General features: G+C 54.2%; 1 protein-coding gene across 3 annotated transcripts in view; it reads left to right on the forward strand.

Moving 5' to 3' along the window:
* LOC111549034 (TRIO and F-actin-binding protein) overlaps positions 1-20,576 on the forward strand; it is a 32,573-nt gene extending 11,997 nt beyond the window's left edge. Inside the window, exons 3-14 of one of the 3 annotated variants that reach the window (XM_026448485.2) lie at positions 1,297-1,404; positions 1,521-1,610; positions 1,974-2,083; positions 4,008-4,533; positions 5,853-5,963; positions 12,674-12,821; positions 14,990-15,092; positions 15,977-16,136; positions 16,211-16,324; positions 18,264-18,350; positions 19,213-19,376; positions 20,352-20,576. In XM_026448485.2, the coding sequence (XP_026304270.1) occupies positions 1,297-1,404; positions 1,521-1,610; positions 1,974-2,083; positions 4,008-4,533; positions 5,853-5,963; positions 12,674-12,821; positions 14,990-15,092; positions 15,977-16,136; positions 16,211-16,324; positions 18,264-18,350; positions 19,213-19,374 (1,719 nt within the window). In that variant the 3' untranslated portion in view covers positions 19,375-19,376; positions 20,352-20,576. Of the gene's footprint in view, positions 1-1,296; positions 1,405-1,520; positions 1,611-1,973; positions 2,084-4,007; positions 4,534-5,852; positions 5,964-6,116; positions 7,056-12,673; positions 12,822-14,989; positions 15,093-15,976; positions 16,137-16,210; positions 16,325-18,263; positions 18,351-19,212; positions 19,377-20,351 lie in introns of those variants that run through there. The other 2 variants (XM_026448486.2, XM_026448487.1) reach the window with 2 other exon arrangements.
* Positions 20,577-20,763: the final 187 nt, after the last annotated feature.

A 20,763-nucleotide genomic window follows, 5' to 3' on the forward strand; every position in this document is an offset into this window, starting at 1 on the left:
TAGGGACTTCTTAGTAGCCCTACTTTACAGTTCAGAAGACTGAAGCTCAGAAAAGTAGAGACGCTTGCCTAAAGGCACACAGCGAAAAAGGGAACTCTTGGGTATAAAACTCTTTTTCTCAGGGAGGCAATGTGGAAAGAAGCAGAAGGTATCATCCTTGCATGCCCCTTGAAAACTTACCATCTTCTTGAGGAGAGAAAACTAAGTACTTGAAACAACCAACAGCACAAACAGGGCTTGGTGATGTGTGGGAACTCCGGGAGGGCTGGGGACCGGGTGACATGCACTGACCTGGCAGTGGGCGGGCCGCAACTGGCATTCCAGTGGAGAGAGCAGAAGCCTAGAGGTGGGCTGGGCTTGGCATAATATCGGGCTGTTCTGGTGCCCCCACCCCTTTCCTATGTGTCCTGTCAATCTAACCCCAGCTGGAGCAGAGACAGGCACTGCAGGAAGGCACCCAATCACAAATCCTAAACATACAGGTTAGTGCACTCTCACCCGCTGCGGATGTGGGTAGCCAGCCTACAAATCAAGAAGCAGACCATACGGCCGGGCACGGTGGCTCACGCCTGTAATCCCAACGCTTTGGGAGGCCAAGGCAGGTGCATCACCTGAGGCCAGGAGTTCGAGACCACCCTGGCTGACATGGTGAAACCCCATCTCTACTAAAAATACAAAAATTAGCCAGACATGACGGCAGGCGCCTGTAATCCTAGCTACTCGGGAGGCCGAGACAGGAGAATCACTTGAACCCAGGAGGTGGAGGTTGCAGTGAGTGGAGATTGCACCATTGCACTCCAGCCTGGGCAGAGCAAAACTCCTCCGTCTCAAAAAAAAAAAAAAAAAATCAGCAGATCGTGCCTGGCACTCACTCCTACCCCGGGGCTCCGTCCAGTCCTACTTCCCAGGGGACCTTTGTCCCTGACTATGGTGGTGATTTGGGGGAATATGGAAAAAGATGTGATATCCTGGCCCCACTGAGTCCCTGACTTGCTTACACAGATCATCACCCCTCCCTGTCTGCACTGCATCCAGGGTGCCTGAGTGCCTGAGGAGCCTTGGCGATCTTAAAAGGGGCTCCAGGAAGGAACAGGGGTGGGTGTGGTTACAGAGGGGAAGCCAACCCATTTCACAGATGCTACCCCTGAGGCTCAGAGAGGAAATGGAGGGGCCAGGTCTCAAATCGCCATTTTCTGCCTCCCCACCCCTCCTGTGTGCAGAATAGTCAGGTTGGCAGCCACACAGGACACCTGTACAATCGCACACACTGGCTCTTTCATTCCATCCTCCTTACAGCCTCCCTCCCCTTCGCTCACCACCACCTCTACTTCGCAGTGGAAGAAACATTGGTTTGTGCTGACAGATTCAAGTCTCAAATATTACAGAGACTCCACTGCTGAGGAGGTGAGGCCTTGGGTGTACTGATGAACCCCCAGAAGGGCCTGGGGTGGCCTGGCTGGGGTCACTGGGGTGGGTCACACCAGGGCCCACATGGACCATAGTGGGCCCTCATGCTCCAGGCAGACGAGCTGGATGGTGAGATCGACCTGCGTTCTTGCACGGATGTCACTGAGTACGCGGTGCAGCGCAACTATGGCTTCCAGATCCACGTGAGGCTGCGTGCAGCTTGGGGCTGGTGGTGGGCAGCGTGGCTGGAGGCCCCTGGGGGAGGTTTTGGTATTGAACATGGCTCACCATGGAGACTGGATCCCTGTCACTCATTTACCCCGAGACTCTGTCCTCAGAGCCAAACAGAGCTGTGATGCCAACACTTAGCGTATCTGGGGAAGATGCTGGAGCCGGCAGGGCTCTTCCCAGGCCAATGGAAGGGAGGTTTTGTACCCCCTGCCCACCCCAGACTCAAGACCTTAGATGCCCCTTTGGAAGGAAGGGCCGCCCTCCCTGGGGTCCATAGTGGGGAGGGAGTCATGCTCCTGGCCATGTGGCAACCTACCCGTGCGGTGGCCTTACAGACCAAGGATGCTGTCTATACCTTGTCGGCCATGACCTCAGGCATCCGGCGGAACTGGATCGAGGCTCTGAGAAAGACCGTGCGTCCAACTTCAGCCCCCGACGTCACCAAGTACGTACTAAGCTGGACTGGGACCTTGGGAGAGGCACTTTCCCTTGCATCCCTGAGTGGATTTCTAGGCACTCACCTGAGGGCTGCACATTCTGGGCCCTCGTTTCTCTGTCAACAACATGGGAAGAGAGCAGTGAGCATTCTCGGTATCATCCAGAAGTACGCTGAGGGTTTGAGGTTTGATCTGCCTCCTCAAATGTGATGGGGCCTCTTCTCTTTGGTGGAGATGCCTGTGAGTCAGGAGCCTCTGCCAGGTGGCTGTGCTGTCTGTGCTGTGGGGGCCGTGTCCAAGCCTGTGTCGGGAAGGGGTGGTTAGGTAGTTCGGCCTTGGAGCCCACGCCTCCCGGGATGGGGGGCTCACTCCCTCTGGAGGCTGCCACGGGCACTGGGGCAGGAGGGCTGAGTCACCCAGTGGCAGAGTCCCCCACCGTATACAGCCCAGATGCCTACGGGGTGCTGGGACTTGGAGCTGCTGGGCAGTGGGAACAGAGTATGGTATTAAAGGGGGCTGGGCTGGGTGTGGTGGCTCACACCTGTAATCCCAGCACCTTGGGAGGCTGAGATGGGAAGATCACTTGAGCTCAGGAGTTCAAGACCAGCCTGGGCAATATAGTGAGACCTCGTCGCTACAAAAAATTTAAAAATTAGCCAGCCGTGGTGGGAGGATCATCTGAGCCTGGAGGCCGAGTCCCCCAGCCTGGCCACACCGTGGCTATTCAGCCTTAGGCCAGAGGCTCTTTCCCGTCTAGGCTTCAGAGTCCCTATCTGTCATATTAGTGTGTCATGTCTGTACATGTGCGAGGATGTGCCCAGAGCACTTTGTGTACTCTGAAGTGCAGTGAGTTGGACTGTTACTTAGCGTATAGGCCCAGCTGCTTTAAGAAACAAGCCCCGGGCACAGTAGCTTAATTGAGACAGATGTTTGTGTCTCCCTTCAGAACAGCCCCGAGATATGCAGACCTGGCCTGGTGGGGCTTGGTCTGCCCTTTCAGGGGAGCCACGTGCCACACCCACTTGTCAGCCTATAGTCACGTGGCTACAGGTAGCTCTGGGAACATTGCGAGTGTAGTTTTTGGCAGGGTGACCACGTACCCAGCTATGACTGTGGATAAAGAGAACTGCCATAGTTGTTCAAAGTTGCCACAACTTGTGTTCTCTGCACCCCGAGGTCCCTGCCTTCACCCCATCAGCAGTGACTGTGGGCATCCCCCTTGCCACTGTGAGCCTTGGGAACCCGGGACATCGTGTCCTACACCTACTCCTTGATCACCATTTGCAAAAAGCCCTCTGCCTGCTTTCCACATTCGCCCACCCCGTCCTCACATCCATCCTGTGAGAGGCGTTGCTGTCCCACATTACAGATGAGGTCACTGCAGCTCAAAGAGGGCAAAGAGACCAGCGTGGTGGCTCACGTGAGCCTGTAATCCCAGAGCTTTGGGAGGCTGAGGTGGGAGGATCACGTGAGCCTAGGAGTTTGAGATCAGCCTGGGCAGTATACTGAGACCCCATCTCTCAAAAATTTTAAAAATTAGCTGAGCATGGTGGTGCCTTTCTATAGTCCCAGCTACTCCAGAGGCCAGGGCAGGAGGATCACTTAAGCTAAGGAGTTTAAGGCTGCAGTGAACTATGATCACACCACTCTACTTCAGCCTGGGCAGCAGAGTGAGACCCTGTTCCTTGAGAAACAGAAACAAGAGGGGTTGAGGGAAGCCAGGCATCCTGGTGGGTCCCTGGGCTGTGGAGTGGTGGAGCTGGGAAGTTCCCGGGCTCTGTTAACCAGGAAGCTTAGGTCAGGCTGCTTCCTTCCCTGGGATCTGTCTCCAGCCCCTGGCACAGGGCCTGACACACAGGTGTCGCTCCGAAAGTGCTCATTGCGGGACTCAAGAGTGAGGACCCACCTGACGTGGCTCTGCTGGTGCCCTAGGCTCTCGGACTCTAATAAGGAGAACACGCTGCACAACTACGGCACACAGAAGGGCCCCCTGAAGGCAGGGGAGCAGCGGGCGGGCGTTGAGGTCATCAGCCGGGGTGGCCCTCGGAAGGCAGATGGGCAGCGGCAGGCCTTGGACTACGTGGAGCTCTCCCCGCTGACCCAGGCCTCCCCGCAGCGGGCCCGCACCCCGGCCCGCACTCCTGACCGCCTAGCCAAGCAGGAGGAGCTGGAGCGGGACCTGGCCCAGCGGTCCGAGGAGCGACGCAAGTGGTTCGAGGCCACAGACAGCAGGATCCCAGAGGTGCCCGCTGGTGAGGGGCTGCGCCGGGGCCTGGGTGCCCCCCTGACTGAGGACCAGCAAAATCGGCTCAGTGAGGAGATCGAGAAGAAGTGGCAGGAGCTGGAGAAGCTGCCCCTGCGGGAGAATAAGCGGGTGCCCCTCACTGCCCTGCTCAACCAAAGCCGCGGAGAGCGCCGAGGGCCCCCAAGTGACAGCCACGAGGCACTGGAGAAGGAGGTAGGCACCACGCTGGTTCTCTAGGAGGCTCATTGCCCCCACGTCCCTCCAGTCCCTGCATTCACACCCTGGTATTTGTCTTGCACTCCTACAGTGATGGGGAGCTCACCCCTAATCTGTGAGTATGTACCCCACACTCCTGCGAACTAGAATCTTCTTCCTTAGACCTTAGTAGTTTGTTGTTGTTTTTTTTTTCCTAGTTCTGCCCTTAGCTGCCATAGAGAAGGGAAGTGGGAAGAGAAGGGAGAGACCTGCCAGGCGCTGTGGCTCACATCTGTAATCCTAACACTTTGGGAGGCCAAGGTGGGAGGGTCACTTTGAAGCCAAGAGTTTGAGACCAGTCTGTGCGATATGGCAAATCCTCATGTCTACAAAAAAATACAAAATTTAGCTGGGCGTGCTGGTGCATACCAGTAGTCCCAGCTACTTGGGAGACTGAGGTGGGAGGATGGCTGGAGCCCGGGAGGCAGAGGGTGCACTGAGCTGAGATCAAGCCACGGCACTCCAGCATGGGTAATAGAGCCAGACTTTGTCTCAAAAAAAAAAAAAAAAAAAAAGAAGGGAGACACCGTTTATTTTGCGTCTGCTGCACGTGACCTCCCTGCCTGCACTGACTCATGGAATCCTCATAGCGTCCTCTACCGCTAGGGTAGACCTCAGCGGTTTTACTGACGGGAAAACTGAGGCTCAAAGATGTTTCCTCTGCCACCTACATGATGTGTAAACATCTGTGACCATAGTTTCCTCTTCCTAACCCTGTCTAGCCTTCTCTGGGCCAAGGCTCTCCCAGGTCATTGACCTGGCCATCCAGGAAACAGCCCGGCATGTCCCCTGGCCACATCTCACTCCAGGGCTGCTTGCTCTTCTCAAACCCTGAGCCATTCCTAAGCCTTGGCAGGGATGCTGGGCGTTTTTTTTTTTTTTTGAGACGGAGTCTCACTCTGTCGCCCAGGCTGGAGTGCAGTGGCCGGATCTCAGCTCGCTGCAAGCTCCGCCTCCCGGGTTTACGCCATTGTCCTGCCTCAGCCTCCCGAGTAGCTGGGACTACAGGCGCCCGCCACCTCACCCGGCTAGTTTTTTGTATTTTTTTTAGTAGAGACGGGGGTTTCACCATGTTAGCCAGGATGGTCTCGATCTCCTGACCTCGTGATCCGCCCGTCTCGGCCTCCCAAAGTGCTGGGATTACAGGTTTGAGCCACCACGCCCGGCCGATGCTGGGCTTTTATCCGTGTGGAGCTGGAAGCCTGTGGGCTCCTCATTGCCTTCCACCAGCCCTGCCCCAGCTTCCAGGCCCCACTGACCACCCTTCTCCCTCATAGGTTCAGGCTCTTCGGGCCCAGCTGGAGGCGTGGCGTCTCCAAGGGGAGGCTCCTCAGAGTGCGCTGAGATCCCAGGAGGACGGCCACATCCCCCCGGGCTACATCTCACAGGTAAGGCCAAGGGCTGTTTTTCAGGGGGAGGGGGCAGGTTTCCAGTTGCCGTGTTGTCAGGAAACAGCTGAGATTTTGGGAGCCCTTCCTGTGTGTGCTGGAACCCAGGTGTGGGGCATTTGACATGCGTCATCTCATTTACTCTCCCCACAGCTGGTGGGCGTGATCACTGTGCCCATTTTACAGACAAGGCCACTGAGCTCTGAGAGGTTATGTGACTTGCCTGAGGTCACCCTGCCTGCAGGTGTCAAAGGTGGGATTTGAGCGAGGGTCCGGCTGACTGCAGAGCCTGTGTGTGAGTCCCCGTGTGACACTCTGCACCTGGACCCTTGCCCCGGGGAAGTTGGGGGCCAGTGGCCCCGACAGTCACTCCCTGAACACAGGGAAATCTTACCAAGGCCCGGCAGGCCAGGCCCCACTCAAGGAGGTCTGCAGGACAGGAGAGCCTCCAGTGGCCCTCAGAGAATGCACTGTCTGCCTAGGACAGTGGTTCTCAATGGGGTCCATTTTGTCCCCCTTGGGGACATTAGGCTGTGTCTGGGAACACTTTTGGTTGTCACAACTAGGGCAAACTAACTCTCTAGAAAAAACGTGTGTGTGTACACATATATGAGTTTATTATACATTTTACCAATAAAAACAATGCTTAGTACTTAGTACACAATTTACAAATAAAAAATATATAATTTTATTGTGAATTTCATGGAGCAAATTGATTTTTCTCAGAATGCTTTCAGTGATTTTTCCATACTCTTGTATCCACAACTAATTAACAAACGGGGGTTCTTTTAACATGTATACTGGTCGACACTTTTGTTTATGGTAATGAGTAAGATGCGAAGACATTTGTCGAAACGTTACTGTTCCGTGTTGTGAGTGACTTCTTTGCTAAATCGGATAGTAGTTTTTTACTGAGAATATTTGAGAATTTTCTATTAAGAATATTTTTGCAATTTTTTGTTCTATTTACAATGTAATGGTTATAGATATGACAGACTTTTAAGTTTAATCTGCATTATTAACATTTTCTTATCACTTGATTAAGTCTAGACAGTCAACAAAACAATAAATCAAGCCCTGATGTGTAATGTTTACAAATTCTGCAGTGTAAATACTCCCACTGTGGCCAATGCTGCATTTCCAGCACAAAGTCCCTGGACACAGAGTTGGGAAGAGATGTCACCCTATCCAATAGGATTTCCACCATGCAGATGCAGTAGATGTGATTGACCCCAAGAGCATGCATAATAAAACACAGTGAAATAATTAGAAAGTAATAAATTTGAGCATCTGTTACCTTGTCTTTAATGTAGTTAATTTAATTATAAGTATATAAATGTAATTTTTAATGGCTGTGCTTAACAACTACATCACAGAATTCCTAAAAATTTGACAATCAGCTGTCTGTAGTTATCACACCTATCCCATTATCTAAAGTAGAAAAGAAGGAGCCGGGCACAGTGGCTCACGCCTGTAATCCCAGCACTTTGGGGAGGCCAAAGTGGGCGGATCACGAGGTCAGGTGAACGAGACCAACCTGGCCAACGTGGTGAAACCCTGTCTCTAATAAAATACAAAAAATTAGCCGGGCGTGGTGGTGCACACCTCTAGTCGCAGCTACTTGGGAAGCTGAGGCAGGGGAATTGTTGGAACCCAGGAGGCCCAGGTTGCAGTGAGCCAAGATCATGCCATGGCACTCCAGCCTGGCGACAGAAAAGAAGGCTGAGATCCAGGCCCTAGGCAGGAGGAGCCTTCTGGAAGTTTCCAAGGGGAGGTCACGTCGTGAGGGGGCTCTCAGGAAGGCATTGACTGGGGCATGAGAAGGAAGACTGGTTGGTGTCTGTTGTGGAGGCCTTCAGTGCTGAGCTAAGAGTTAGAAGCTGTGGCCTGGCATGGTGGCTAACACCTGTATCTCAGCACTTTGGGAGGTGAGATAGGTGGATCACTCGAGGTCAAGTGTTCGAGACCAGCTTGGCCAGCATGGTGAAGCCCTGTCTCTACTAAAAAAAAAAAGTACAAAAATTATCAGGGCACAGTGGTGGGCACCTGTAATCCCCGCTACTCCAGTGGCAGATTCTCCTGCTGAGGCAGGAGAATCGCTTGAACCTGGGAGGCAGAGGTTGCAGTGAGCTGAGATCCTGCCACTGCACTCCAGCCTGGGCGACAGTGAGACTCTATCTAAAAACAACAACAAAAAGAACAAATCAAACAAAAAGAAGCTCATTCCACAGACTTTCGGAGGTTTGGGGTCAGACAGTGACATCAGGAAAGTGATGTCAGAGTGGAGGGGGCTTGGGAGAGGGCCAGGTGTAAGGTGTTAGGAAATGGCTGAAGGAGGGTGAATGTCAAGGGTATGGAGGAAGGAGAATTTAGGACTGGATGACTGGTTCTACAGAAGGCAGAGGGGCCTTTGGGGGCCCTGAGGCTGGGGCTGCTGCAACAGGGAAGCCCGGAGGCCGTCCTGGGGCCAAGTAGTGGATGGAGGTTCCACTGATAGAGGAGTAGGTGGGGGAGTTGGGGTGGAACACAGAGGGCGCGCCTGGGGGCTTACCTTGTCCCGGGGAGGGGCAGGGAGGAGCCAGTGTTGTGCCCTGTAGCCCCCCCACCCTGAGGCAGACAAGGGAGTTGGGGGCCCAACACCACAGCTGAAGCAGGTGGGAGGACCTCTGAGGCCCCCAGCCAGGGGGCTTCTGCCTGCGCTCTGCTCTAAGAAGCTCCACGGGCTACCTTCTGGGTGAGGGGCTGGGACCTATTCATACCCACCTATAGTCAGAGCGGCTTCATCTTCCTCCATTTTATTTTATTTATTTTAATTGTTTTAGAGATGAGGTCTGTCACTGTCACCCAGGCTACAGTGCAGTGGCACGGAGGCTCACTGCAGCTTTGAACTCTAGGGCTTAAGCAATCTTCCCACCTCAGCCCACAGGCTGCACTACCATGCCTGGCTAATTAAAAAAATTTTTTTGTAGACACAAGGACTCACTATGTTCCCCGGGCTGGTCTTGAACTCCTGGGCTCAAGTGCTTCTCCCATTTTGGCCTCTCGAAGTGCTGGGGGTACAGATGTGACCACTGCACTGGCCTGTCTTTGTCCATTTTACTCACAGAGCCAGCTTCAGATTTCCTTTGCATAAAGGCTCTGCCACTACTATGAAGTTTAAAAGGCATTGCTTTGGCTTCTCAGCTTACAGGTGGCAAAACTGAGGCCCACAGAAGGGTGTGACCTTTGAGCTATAGGCAAACCTGTGTCTAGGGTCCAGGCGTTCTGGTCCCCAGGTGCCCCACTGGGCGTATCAAAGTCTGTCAGTGTTTCGTCCCGTTAGGGTGGGGTGGGCAGGGGGAGCAGGTGGGAGGGGAGAAGGGAATAATTGGGAAACAGAACTGAAGACCAGGCAGGTGGAGGAGTGACCCCAGATGTGGAGGGCGGCAGAGAAGAGGTGCTGAGTCATCTGTGTCACCCTCAGGCATGGGAGGAGGCGGCTGGAAACTCGGTGGATGTGGAGGAGTGACAGCTGGGAGGGATTCCCCAGCTGGTATCTCAGGCTGAGTGGGTGCCCTTCCTTCAGGGGTTGGGGGCTTGCTGCTGCAGGACAGCTGTTGAGTGGTCTGGGGCTTCACCCACTGGATGTCTGGTAAAGAGAACCCTTCCCCACTATTGCAGTGGGGGACAGAGGCATTTCTTTATCTTCTTTGATGTCCATGTCAGAGGTGGCAGCCAGGATCAGGACACCTTGGGCCACTCAGGAAGGTAGGTGAGAGAGCAGCCTCTGGCCGCCTAGGAGCCCCTCTTTTGTCAGCTGAGTCCCACCTCCTGGTGTCAGCCCCTGCACCCCTGAGCTGCCAGGTCTGCCTGCCTAGTCTGGCCCTTTGCAGAAGAGCAGTGCCCACGCACACATTGCTGGGCTCCCCAGTGGTGGGTGCTGGCATACTGACTCCCTCTGTGCACAGCGTTCCCGTGCCCAGGGAGTCTCGGAGGCTGGTCCTGCGAGGCCTCCTTTACAGATGCCAAGACTGAAACTCAGAGGGGGCAAGGGGTTTATTCAGGTTTACTCCAAGGCGCAGCCAGGATGAAGACCCCTCTGAGGTCCAAAGCCATGTTCTGTTGTCCTAAGCCAGGAGACATATAGAGGTCAGGAACAGAAGCCAGGGGACAGCCACCCCTGTCCCCACAAAAAGCTCTTGGCCCTCGCTCTTCCATCAAATCATCCCCTGCAGCCAGGCGCGGTGGCTCAAGCCTGTAATCCCAGCACTTTGGGAGGCCAAGACAGGCAGATCACGAGGTCAGGAGATCGAGACCATCCTGGCTAACACGGTGAAACCCCGTCTCTACTAAAAATACAAAATAAAAACTAGCCGGGCGAGGTGGCGGGCGCCTGTAGTCCCAGGTACTCGGGAGGCTGAGGCAGAAGAATGGCCTAAACCCAGGAGGCAGAGCTTGCAGTGAGCTGAGATCCGGCCCCTGCATTCCAGTCTGGGCAACAGAGTGAGACTCTGTCTCAAAAAAAAAAAAAAAAAAAAATCATCCCCTGCAGCCCAGGTGTGGCTGCCGGAGAGGCAGGGAGGTGGCCTGTGCGTGGGGGAGACAGTCCCTCATCTGGCCCTCTGTGCCTCAGTTTCTTCCCTGGCTCTTCTTCCCCTTCCCTTTTTAATGACCTTAAACATTTTTTTAATTATCAAAAAAAAAGGTTTACATTTTCAAAACTAATTTAAACAAACTGAAAGGATGGAAATCCACACCCTCACACTCCTTCCGCTGCCAGCTGCCACCCCGGGGTCCCGTTAGTGGCTGCTGCCGCCTGCCTATCAGTTTCTGGTGGCAGCTGTAACCTGTCACCACAGCTGCCTAAATAATGCACACGTATTACCTCACGCTTCTGTAGGCGAGAAATCTAATGCGGGTCTTGCTGTGCTGTAGCTGAGGCATGGGCAGCCGAGGCAGGCACCCATTGTATCCCTTGTCTTCTGTGGCTTCTGGTGGCCGCCCGCATCCCTTAGCTCTCAGCCCCTTCCTTCATCTTCAAAGCCTGGAGAGGGGATGTCGAGTCCTCCCGCCACATCACTGTGACCATCCCTATCTGGTCACACCTCCCTTGAACTCTTCGCTTCTGCCCCCTTCGTCCACTCTTAAGGACCCTTGTGATTACACTGGGCTTGAGGGATAATCTGGGATAATCTCCCGATTTAAAGGTCAGCTGATTAGCAACCTTAATTCCCTCTGCAGCCTGAATTCCTCTTTGCCACGTAACATGATGTAGTCACAGATCCTGGGAGTAGGATGTGGAAGACTTTGGGGGGCTATCATTCTACCCCCCACAATATCCTCCCTACCTTTTCTGTGTTTTCGCGTTCATTCACTGGGACGGACAGGTCTGCACTTTTGTTCCCGTGAGTGGGATCATACCATGTGTAGTGTCAGAAGCCAACTTTCACCACTTCATTTTGGGATCTTTTTCCACAGCATCCACACAAAAACTCTGTTTAGCAGCTGCCTGTGGCCCATTGTCAAGCTCTATCCCATCTTTTATTCAAGAGTTCCCCTGATAGGGACTTAGATTGTTTCCAGTTTTCATCTGTTGCCAACCTTGCCGTAGGGAATACCCTTGTTCCAAAAGTCTCTGTACACATACAACTTTCTGTGGGATCATTCCTAGGAGTGGACCTGCTAGGTCAACCAGTGGGGTCGCAGAATGTGATGATGCCACGGGACCACCCCCGCATCCCTGCAACACCGTTATAGCAGACACTCCCAGCAGTGGGTATTATTAGTCTTTGAGATACTTGCCTGTCTTGTCTACTAAGCCTTATTTTGTATTACATCATCAGTTTCAGCTCATTTACTGAGCGCCTGCCACATGTCAGGCCCTGGCCTAGACCCTGGGAACTGTACCAGGCAGATGTTCTCAGTCTTCAGGGAACTTATGGTTTGGCAGAAGTAGAACCTTCTGAGGCAGAGGAGAGGCTTCCCAGAGACAGAGCTAGGAGAGACATTTAAACTGGGCTGCAGGTCAGTAAATTACCCAGGGAGGTAAAGTTGCCAAAAAAACATTCCAGGCTGGGCTCACACCTGGAATTCCAAGTGGCTCACACCTGTAATCCCAGCACTTTGGGAGGCCAAGGTCGGCAGATCACAAGGTCAGGAGTCCAAGACCATCCTGGCTAACACAGTGAAACCCATCTCTACTAAAAATATAAAAATTAGCCAGGCATGGTGGTGGGTACCTGTAGTCCCAGCTACTTGGGAGGCTGAGGCAGGAGAATTGCTTGAACCCAGGAGGCGAAGGTTGCAGTGAGCTGAGATCACTCCACTGCACTCCCGCCTGGGTGACAGAGTAAGACTCTGTCTCAAAAAAAAAAAAAAAAAAAATTCCAGGCAGTGGGAATAGCATGAGCTAAAGCTCAGAGGTGTGAACGTGCTGCAACCATAACTATAAGATTGCTTGGCAGAGAAGGACCAGGGATGAGACCGTAAAGGTCAGCCATGGAAACAGGGACTTGATTCTAGGACGGGGAGTCCCTGGAGGGCTTGAGGTGAGGTTTGTGAATGAGGAGCCGTGGGGTGGGGGTGGGAGCAGGAGCAGGTGCAGACTGGAGGTGCCGGGACCCAGGAAGAGGTGGTGTACCTGCCCCTGAACCTTCTCCTCTGGAGGCTGGGGAAGGGCTGCTGTCCAGAGGAATGGGGCAGCCGGTGATACCCTGGCCTCCGGCCCACAGGAGGCATGTGAGCGCAGCCTGGCAGAGATGGAGTCCTCACACCAGCAGGTGATGGAGGAGCTGCAGCGGCACCATGAGCGGGAGCTGCAGCGGCTGCAGCAGGAGAAGGAGTGGCTCCTGGCGGAGGAGACGGCAGCCACGGCCTCAGGTATGGACCCTGGGTGGGGCACAGTGGGCTGGGCCCTGAGCCTCTGTGCTGAGGCTCCTCCTAGCCAAACTGGGGAGGACTTTATCAAATAAGATGTAGGGATCTCAGTGCCACATTTGGGGTAAAGGGTCAGCAGGGGTTGTAAGCCCCAAGAACTGGCCTGTAGCCCTACTTGAAAGGGGAAACTGAGGCAGTAAACGACACCCTCCCCACCCCCAATACCACCACTACCATGGGTGGTGACTCCTCCTGCTCAGGGGCCTGCAGCCACCATAGAGTGCCTAAAGCCACATACTACCTACATGCAGTGGGGGGAGGCTGATCAGCTGCATCCCCTGTCCTCACAGGAGTGCCTGCTCCCTGGGCACATGGGCCAGACCCTGGGGAGAGCAGGGGAAAGTGTGAGCATTGGCCATGCCAGCTGTGTACCAGGCACTGTTTCCCAAGGGAGCACGCTTCATCCTGGACAATTCCCTCCCCTCCTGCCACCACACACCTGCTGTGTGCCTGGCACATTCCTAGGCATCACTAGGGGTTTGTAGAACAATAGAAATGCTGGCAATGTCACATGATCTGAAGCTAACAACCTGCCAGTGCTGTGCCAAGTGCTCATGCACTTGAACCCAGCCCTGGGGCCAGTGTGCTCTGCATTTTAGGAAGACCATCTTTGCAGCCGCATGTGTTAGAGACCCCTTTCTCCTCAGCAGAGTCTGGACTTCGCCTTGTAATCTGGCACTAAGGTTTCTGCTGTGAAATGGATGAAAATCACACTTAAGTGTAGTAATAAAGACCGTAAATAGCCTCATGTCCATTCAGGGTGGGGATTGTCACCAAAAGAGTTACCAGAGGCTGGGTGCGGTGGTTCATGCCTGTAATCCCAGCACTTTGGGAGTCCAAGGCAGGCGGATCACCTGAGGTAGGAGTTCAAGACTAGCCTGGCCAACATGGTGAAACCCCATCTCTAATAAAAATACAAAAATTAGCCAGACGTGATGGTGGGCTGCTGAAATCCCAGCTACTCAGGAGGCTAAGGCAGGAGAATTTCTTGAACCCAGGAGACAGAGGCTGCAGTGAGCTGAGATTGCACCACTGCACTCCAGCCTGGGTGACAGAGTGAGACTCCATTCAAAGAAAAAAAAAAAAAAAAGTCTGGGTACTGTGGCTCATGCCTGTAATCCCAGCACTTTGAGAGGCTGAGGTGGGTGGATCACAAGGTCAGGAGTTCAAGACCAGCCTGGCCAAGATGGTGAAACCCTGTCTCTACTAAGAATACAAAAATTAGCCATGCACAGTGGCAGGCACCTGTAATCCCAGCTACTCAGGAGGCTGAGGCAGGAGAGTCGCTTGAAAGTGGGCAGCGGAGGTTGCAGTGAACCGACATTACACCACTGCACTCCAGCCTGGGTGACAGAGTGAGACTCCGTCTCAAAAAAAAAAAAAAAAAGAAACTTTCAATGTTCAGAGGTTTGGGATTTTAGAATTGTGGGTAAAACTATGGGTGGCACTTATTTAATCCTCACAACAGCCCTGAGTGAGAAAAAAAAAAGCCTTGGTCTCAGTCCTTAGGAGCTCACAGTCTGAGAATAAAGCCAGCAGGAGCTAATGTTGGGGCATTTACTCTGAGCCATGCTTTGTTCTAAATGCTTCACACACCTTCCAGTAACCCCATGGAGGAAAGGTACTGTTGTTATCTATCCCTGTTTTCCAGATAAGGGACCTGAGGCACGAGGGGTTAAGTCACCTGTGCAAAGTCACATAGATTTATGCTGACTGTGGAGCCTGAGCTCTTGACCACTAGGCTGGGCAAAGCAGATAGGCCTTGTTTGAGAGCCCTCAGAGGCTGCAGGGAAGGTGTACTAGGTGGGGTCCTACCCGGAAATCACTGGAACAGGAGGTACCAGTTGTCAGACCCTGAGCTGTCTCCCCAGCAGGGCCCATCCAACAGGATTATCTTTCCTTAATAGATGGGCTCAGAGAGGTTGAGCAGCTTACCCCAAGCCACTCATTTTATGACATAGCCTAGGCTGCTCTGGACTCCTGGTTCGGTTCTCTTTGCATAGCACTCGTTGGTCCTATCTCCACCAGTACATGTGGTGTTTCGGAGCTGGTGGCACTTGGTGCTGCTGACCCCCTCTAGTCTCTCTTGTGCCTCTCTGCCCTGCTTCCAGCCATTGAAGCCATGAAGAAGGCCTACCAGGAAGAGCTGAGCCGAGAGCTGAGCAAAACACGGAGTCTCCAGCAGGGCCCGGATGGGCTCCGGAAGCAGCACCAGTAAGATGATGCCAGGGCCCAACTGCCCACCCTGATGGTTATGGGTTGAGGAACTTTGCTGAGGCCCCTTGGCAGAGGACACATCAGTTTGCCCCCAGCTGAGATTCCTGCTCCAGTCTCATGGATGCAAGAAACAGAAGTAGAAGGTCCTCAGGCAGACCCCATGCCAGTCCTCACAGACAGTTCTTCAGGCGCCTTCTTGTCTTCGCTGGTCCCGGCCTCCACCCACCTCTTCACCCCTTTAGTCTCCCCTGGAGCTGGGCTGCAGTGTCACTGTTGACCAGTAGGCTCTCCCTGCCCCAGAGCACAGTTTTGGAATGTTGAGGCTTCAGGGACTTTAAGGATGGGCTCCTCCGGCCAGGCACGGTGGCTCATGCCTCAATCCCAGCACTTTGGGAGACTGAGGTAGGCGGATCACCTGACATCAGGAGTTTGAGACTAGCCTGGCCAACATGGTGAAACCCCATCTCTACGAAAAATACAAAAGTTAGCTGAGTGTGGTGGCAGGTGCCTGTAATTCCAGCTACTTGGGAGACTGAGGCAGGAGAATCACTTGAACCCAGGAGGTGGAGGTTGCAGTGAGCCAAGATTGTGCCATTGCACTCCAGCCTGGGCAACAAGAATGAGAGCAAGACTCCATTTATAAAAAAAAAAAGAAGAAAGAAGGAAAAAAGATGGGCTCCTCCAAACCACCCTCACTTAGGGGAAATACTAAGTGATAGCTCAGACAGGCTATCACTGGTTCACAGCCCCACAGCAGGCTAAAGGCAAACCTAAAGAGGGAACCCCAGAGACCTGGCATGCTTTGAGTCTGCCCTAACTGGACTCCAGGCTTGGCAGGGGCAAGATAACGTATGCTCTCCTTTGCTCCTCCTCTGGGGCAGGTCAGATATGGAGGCACTGAAACGGGAGCTGCAGGTGCTATCGGAGCAGTACTCGCAGAAGTGCCTGGAGATAGGGGCGCTCACGCGGCAGGCCGAGGAGCGTGAGCATACGCTGCGCCGCTGCCAGCAGGAGGGCCAGGAGCTGCTGCGCCACAATCAGGTGGGCCTGGCCCCAGGTTGGGAGGACATGGGCGGGTCCCAGCACCCCTCCCCTGACCACCGTGCCTCTCCCAGGAGCTGCATGGCCGCCTGTCAGAGGAGATAGACCAGCTGCGTGGCTTCATTGCCTCGCAGGGCATGGGCAACGGCTGCGGGCGCAGCAATGAGCGGAGTTCCTGCGAGCTGGAGGTGAGTGCCCTCACTAGCACCAGGCAGCCCAGTGGTTCTCGGGGCCCAGGGCCATGGTGCACCCCCGCCACAGGCTGCGTGTCACCTGTGGCAGGAAAGTCAAGTCTCTGAGTGGCTTGGCCAGCCTGACTAGGCCAGAACACCTACTACGCATCCAGTAGCCAGAATTCTTTCCTCCCACCTGTGTTGTGTCACCTACCTGCCGTGTACCATAGGAAATCACTTTTCTGAGTCCCAGTACCTCATCTGTAAAATGGCACCAGCACCTTCCTTACTGGGAAATACTGGGGTAAAAAAATATGTGTGTGTGTGTGTGTTTGATGCCAGGATCAGTGTAGTCTTGTCTTTTCTTTTTTCTTTTCTTTCTTTTTTTTTTTTGAGATGGAGTCTCGCTCTGTCGCCCAGGCTGGAGTGCAGTGGCCGGATCTCAGCTCACTGCAAGCTCTGCCTCCGGGGTTTACGCCATTCTCCTGCCTCAGCCTCCCAAGCAGCCGGACTACAGGTGCCCGCCACCACGCCTGGCTAGTTTTTTGTATTTTTTAGTAGAGACGGGGTTTCACCGTGTTAGCCAGGATGGTCTCGATCTCCTGACCTCGTGATCCGCCCATCTTGGCCTCCCAAAGTGCTGGGATTACAGGCTTGAGCCACCGTGCCCGGCCCTTTTTTTTTTTTTTTTTTTGAGACAGAGTCCTGCTCTGTCACCCAGGCTGGAGTGCAGTGACATGATCTTGGCTCACTGCAACCTCTGCCTCCCCAGTTCAAGTGATTCTCCTGCCCCAGCCTCCCAAGTAGTTAGGATTACAGGCCTGCACCACCACACCTGGCTAATTTTTTATATTTTTGGTAGATACAGGGTTTCACTATGTTGGCCAGGCTGGTCTCGAACTCCAGACCTCAAGTGATCCGCCGACCTTGGCCTCCCAAAGTGCTGGGATTACAGTGTGAGCCACCACACCCGGCCTCGGTATTTCTTTCTTTCTTTTTTTTTTTTTTTTTGAGACAGAGTTTTGCTGTTGTTGCCCAGGCTGGAGTGCAGTGGCGTGATCTCGGCTCACTGCAGCCTCTGCCTCCTGGGTTCAAGTGATTTTCCTGCCTCAGCTTCCCAGGTAGCTGGGATTACAGGCATGCGCCACCATGCCTGGCTAATTTTGTATTTTTGGTAGAGACAGGGTTTCTCCATGTTGGTCAGGCTGGTCTCGAACTCCCAACCTCAGGTGATCCGCCCACCTTGGCCTCCCAAAGTGTTGAGATTACAGGCATGAGCCACCATGCCCAGCCGATATTTTATTTCTTTAACAAACACTTAGGTGAGGCTCACTGTGTACCTAGAACTTCTGGAAGCCCTTTTTGTCTGTTATCTAATCTTCCTGACAGCTCCATACATCAGCTACTGTTACTGTCCCCATTTACAGATGAGGAAACTGAGACACAGGAAGGTCAAGTACCTTACCAAAGCTTGCATAGCTGGACTGGGATTTGAACCAGGCAGTCTGGCTCCATTCTGAGCTTTTAAGCCCCCCCAGACCTGGCTGAACTTGTTTCCTCCTTGGTCAGGTCAGCAGCACCTGGCCCTCAGGGTTGGGGAGGGGTTAATGAGGTGCCTTGTGGAGTGGCTCAGCCTGCTCAGGTTTATGTAGGGCTTCTTTTCATCCATCTTACCCCTGAGGTGAGAGCCTGCTGCTGCATGAGGGCTGCAGCAGAGTTGACCATGAGATATCCATCCACATGGGCTGGACAGGGGTGAGAGTAAGAGAAGGCAAAGCAGGGGAATCAGAGAGGGTTTCCTGGAGGAGTCTGCCTCCAGGGTTTAGAGGGTTTTGGTGCAGATAGGGGCTGCATTCTAGGGGCCTGAGGCAGAGAAAACCCGGGCTGCAGGGCACTGTGGGCCAGGGTAGCTCTGGCTTCTGGCCCTGGGTCAGCCCAGCACCTGTATCCCCAGGTGCTGCTTCGTGTAAAAGAGAATGAACTCCAGTACCTGAAGAAGGAGGTGCAGTGCCTCCGGGATGAACTCCAGATGATGCAGAAGGTAGGTCCCGCTGCTGGGCGTGGGGGCCGTGGGGGCCTCTGGAGCCACCTGGATGCCATCCTGTGAGCACCTGCTCTGTGCCAAGCCCTCCACTTGCTTCATCCTTCCTCAGGCTCTCCTGTGCTTCTCCCATGTAGGTGTCGTCATCCCCATTCACTGACAGGGAAACTGAGGCTAAGAAAGGGGAAGTGACTTCCCCAAGGCCATACTTGCTTCTGTTATTTAGCATTATTTAATGTATTGATTATTATTGAGCACCTCCTATGTCCCGGGCACTGTGCTAGGTGCTGGGAAGACAGATGTGAACAAAATAGCCCCAAATCTCTGCCGTGGAGAGCTTGCACTCCAGTGAGAATAACCGCATTGCTAGGAGTTGGGTGGGTCGGGGTTTAGCCCAGGTCTGAGTCTGCAGCCCGCCTGGCCCACCCTTGGCTGCTGTGTCACTGCCTGGTGCATTCTGTCAGTGTGGGGTAGGAAGTGGACGTGTTGGTGGTTCTGTAAGCGCACGTGAGCCAGACCATGTTTACTGCACTTGAAGAACAGGTGGCGTGAACTCACAGGAAGGGCCCGAGCACCAGCCAGGCTGACCTGATTCTCATCCCAGCCACTCACTGCCCTGCGGTCTTGGGCAAAATCTCCTCCCCCCCAAACAGGATGAGGATGACAGTGACACCTGTGTCCCTAGGTGGTACCAGGGAGGTGGGAGAGGGAAGCCCAGGACCCAGGACCATCTTGAGGAGCCACCTGGAGGGAGGAAGCGAGGGGCCGCCGGGAGGTCTGGCTGCTGGTGCTGCCCATGTGCCAGGTGGGCAGGGCTGGAGGGAGAGGCTTCATGCCCTCATACCTGCCTCCTGCCCCCCAGGACAAGCGCTTCACCTCGGGAAAGTACCAGGATGTCTACGTGGAGCTGAGCCACATCAAGACGCGGTCCGAGCGGGAGATCGAGCAGCTGAAGGAGCACCTGCGCCTTGCCATGGCCGCCCTCCAGGAGAAGGAGTCGATGCGCAACAGCCTGGCTGAGTAGAGGTGGGTGCCAAGGTGTGCGCCCTGCAGGGTGGGCAGGGGCTGAGGCTCGCCCACAACCAGAACTCCTGGACCACCCCAGCCAGGCCACTTTCTTCTTCTGGCCTCCAATTCCCGTTCTGTAAAAGGGACGATGAACCCAGCAACATGGGATTGTTGCAGAGATCCCATCAGACCCGGGCCACAGGCTGCTTCATCAGCTTAAGTCTGTTCCTTCAGAGCTGGGCGGCACAGTACAGAGCCACGGCCTGCTCAGTGCACCCCGGTTCTTGGGGCTGGAGGCAAATGCAGTGTTCACATCCCTGACCCCCACAGTGAGTCTCCGCTGAGCTTCACACACAGACGTCGCACACCAAGGCCAGGCCTCTGTCCCATTTAGTGTTACACTCGTTCTTGACTTAGCAGGGCTCAAAGTGGTTGGTTGATTGGTTGTTTTGAGACAAGGTCTTACTCTTACCTGGGCTGGAGTGCAGTGATGCAATCACGGCTCACTGCAGCCTCAACCTCCTAGGCTCAAGGGATCCTCCCACTTCAGTCTTCTGAGTAGCTGGAACCACAGGCCCACACCACCATGCCCAGATAATTTTTGTACTTTTTGTATAGGCGAGGTTTCGCCATTATTTCCCAGGCTGGTCTCGAACTCCTGGGCTCAAGCAGTCTACCTGCCTCAGCCTCCCAAAATTCTGAGATTACAGGCATGAGCCGCTGCACCTGGCCCAAGTGTTCTTATTTTTGCTTTTTCAATGCCACATCTACCTGGAGCATCCTCTTTCTGCTAAATCCCCACGGACTTCCTAAGGCACGCAGGAAAGGCCACCCTATGGCCGAGCTACTCGCGAAGGAGCCAGGAAGAGCGGATCTGACTACCTTCAGGGCTGAGAGGTGGTGAAAGGACCCACTCAACACCCTTGCTTGGCCTCGGGGTAGCCTCGCAGCCCCTCAGCCCAGGCCTCAGCCCTGTCGCACTTTGTCTTTCAGGTCCCGCTCAGCTGCAGACCCTCCAGGCTGGAGGAGCAGCCGCCCTCTTTCCCTCCTGGATGGAAGTCAAAAGCCAAGCTTTCTCTCCACCCTCTGTGGGCCACACGTGCACTTGCACCCACCACACACCCACACCCACACCCACCACACACACACCCACACACCCACACACACACACACACACACACACCCACACACACACCCACACACACCCACACACACACACACACACCCACACACACCACACACACACCCACCACACACACACACACACACCACACACACCCACACACACACCCACACACTCACACACACCCACACACACACCCACACACACCCCCCACACACCCACACACACACTCACACCCACACACACCCACACACACACACACCCACACACACCCACACACAC

Source organism: Piliocolobus tephrosceles, chromosome 19 (assembly GCF_002776525.5).
Source record: "Piliocolobus tephrosceles isolate RC106 chromosome 19, ASM277652v3, whole genome shotgun sequence".
Taxonomy (NCBI): Eukaryota; Metazoa; Chordata; class Mammalia; order Primates; family Cercopithecidae; genus Piliocolobus; species Piliocolobus tephrosceles.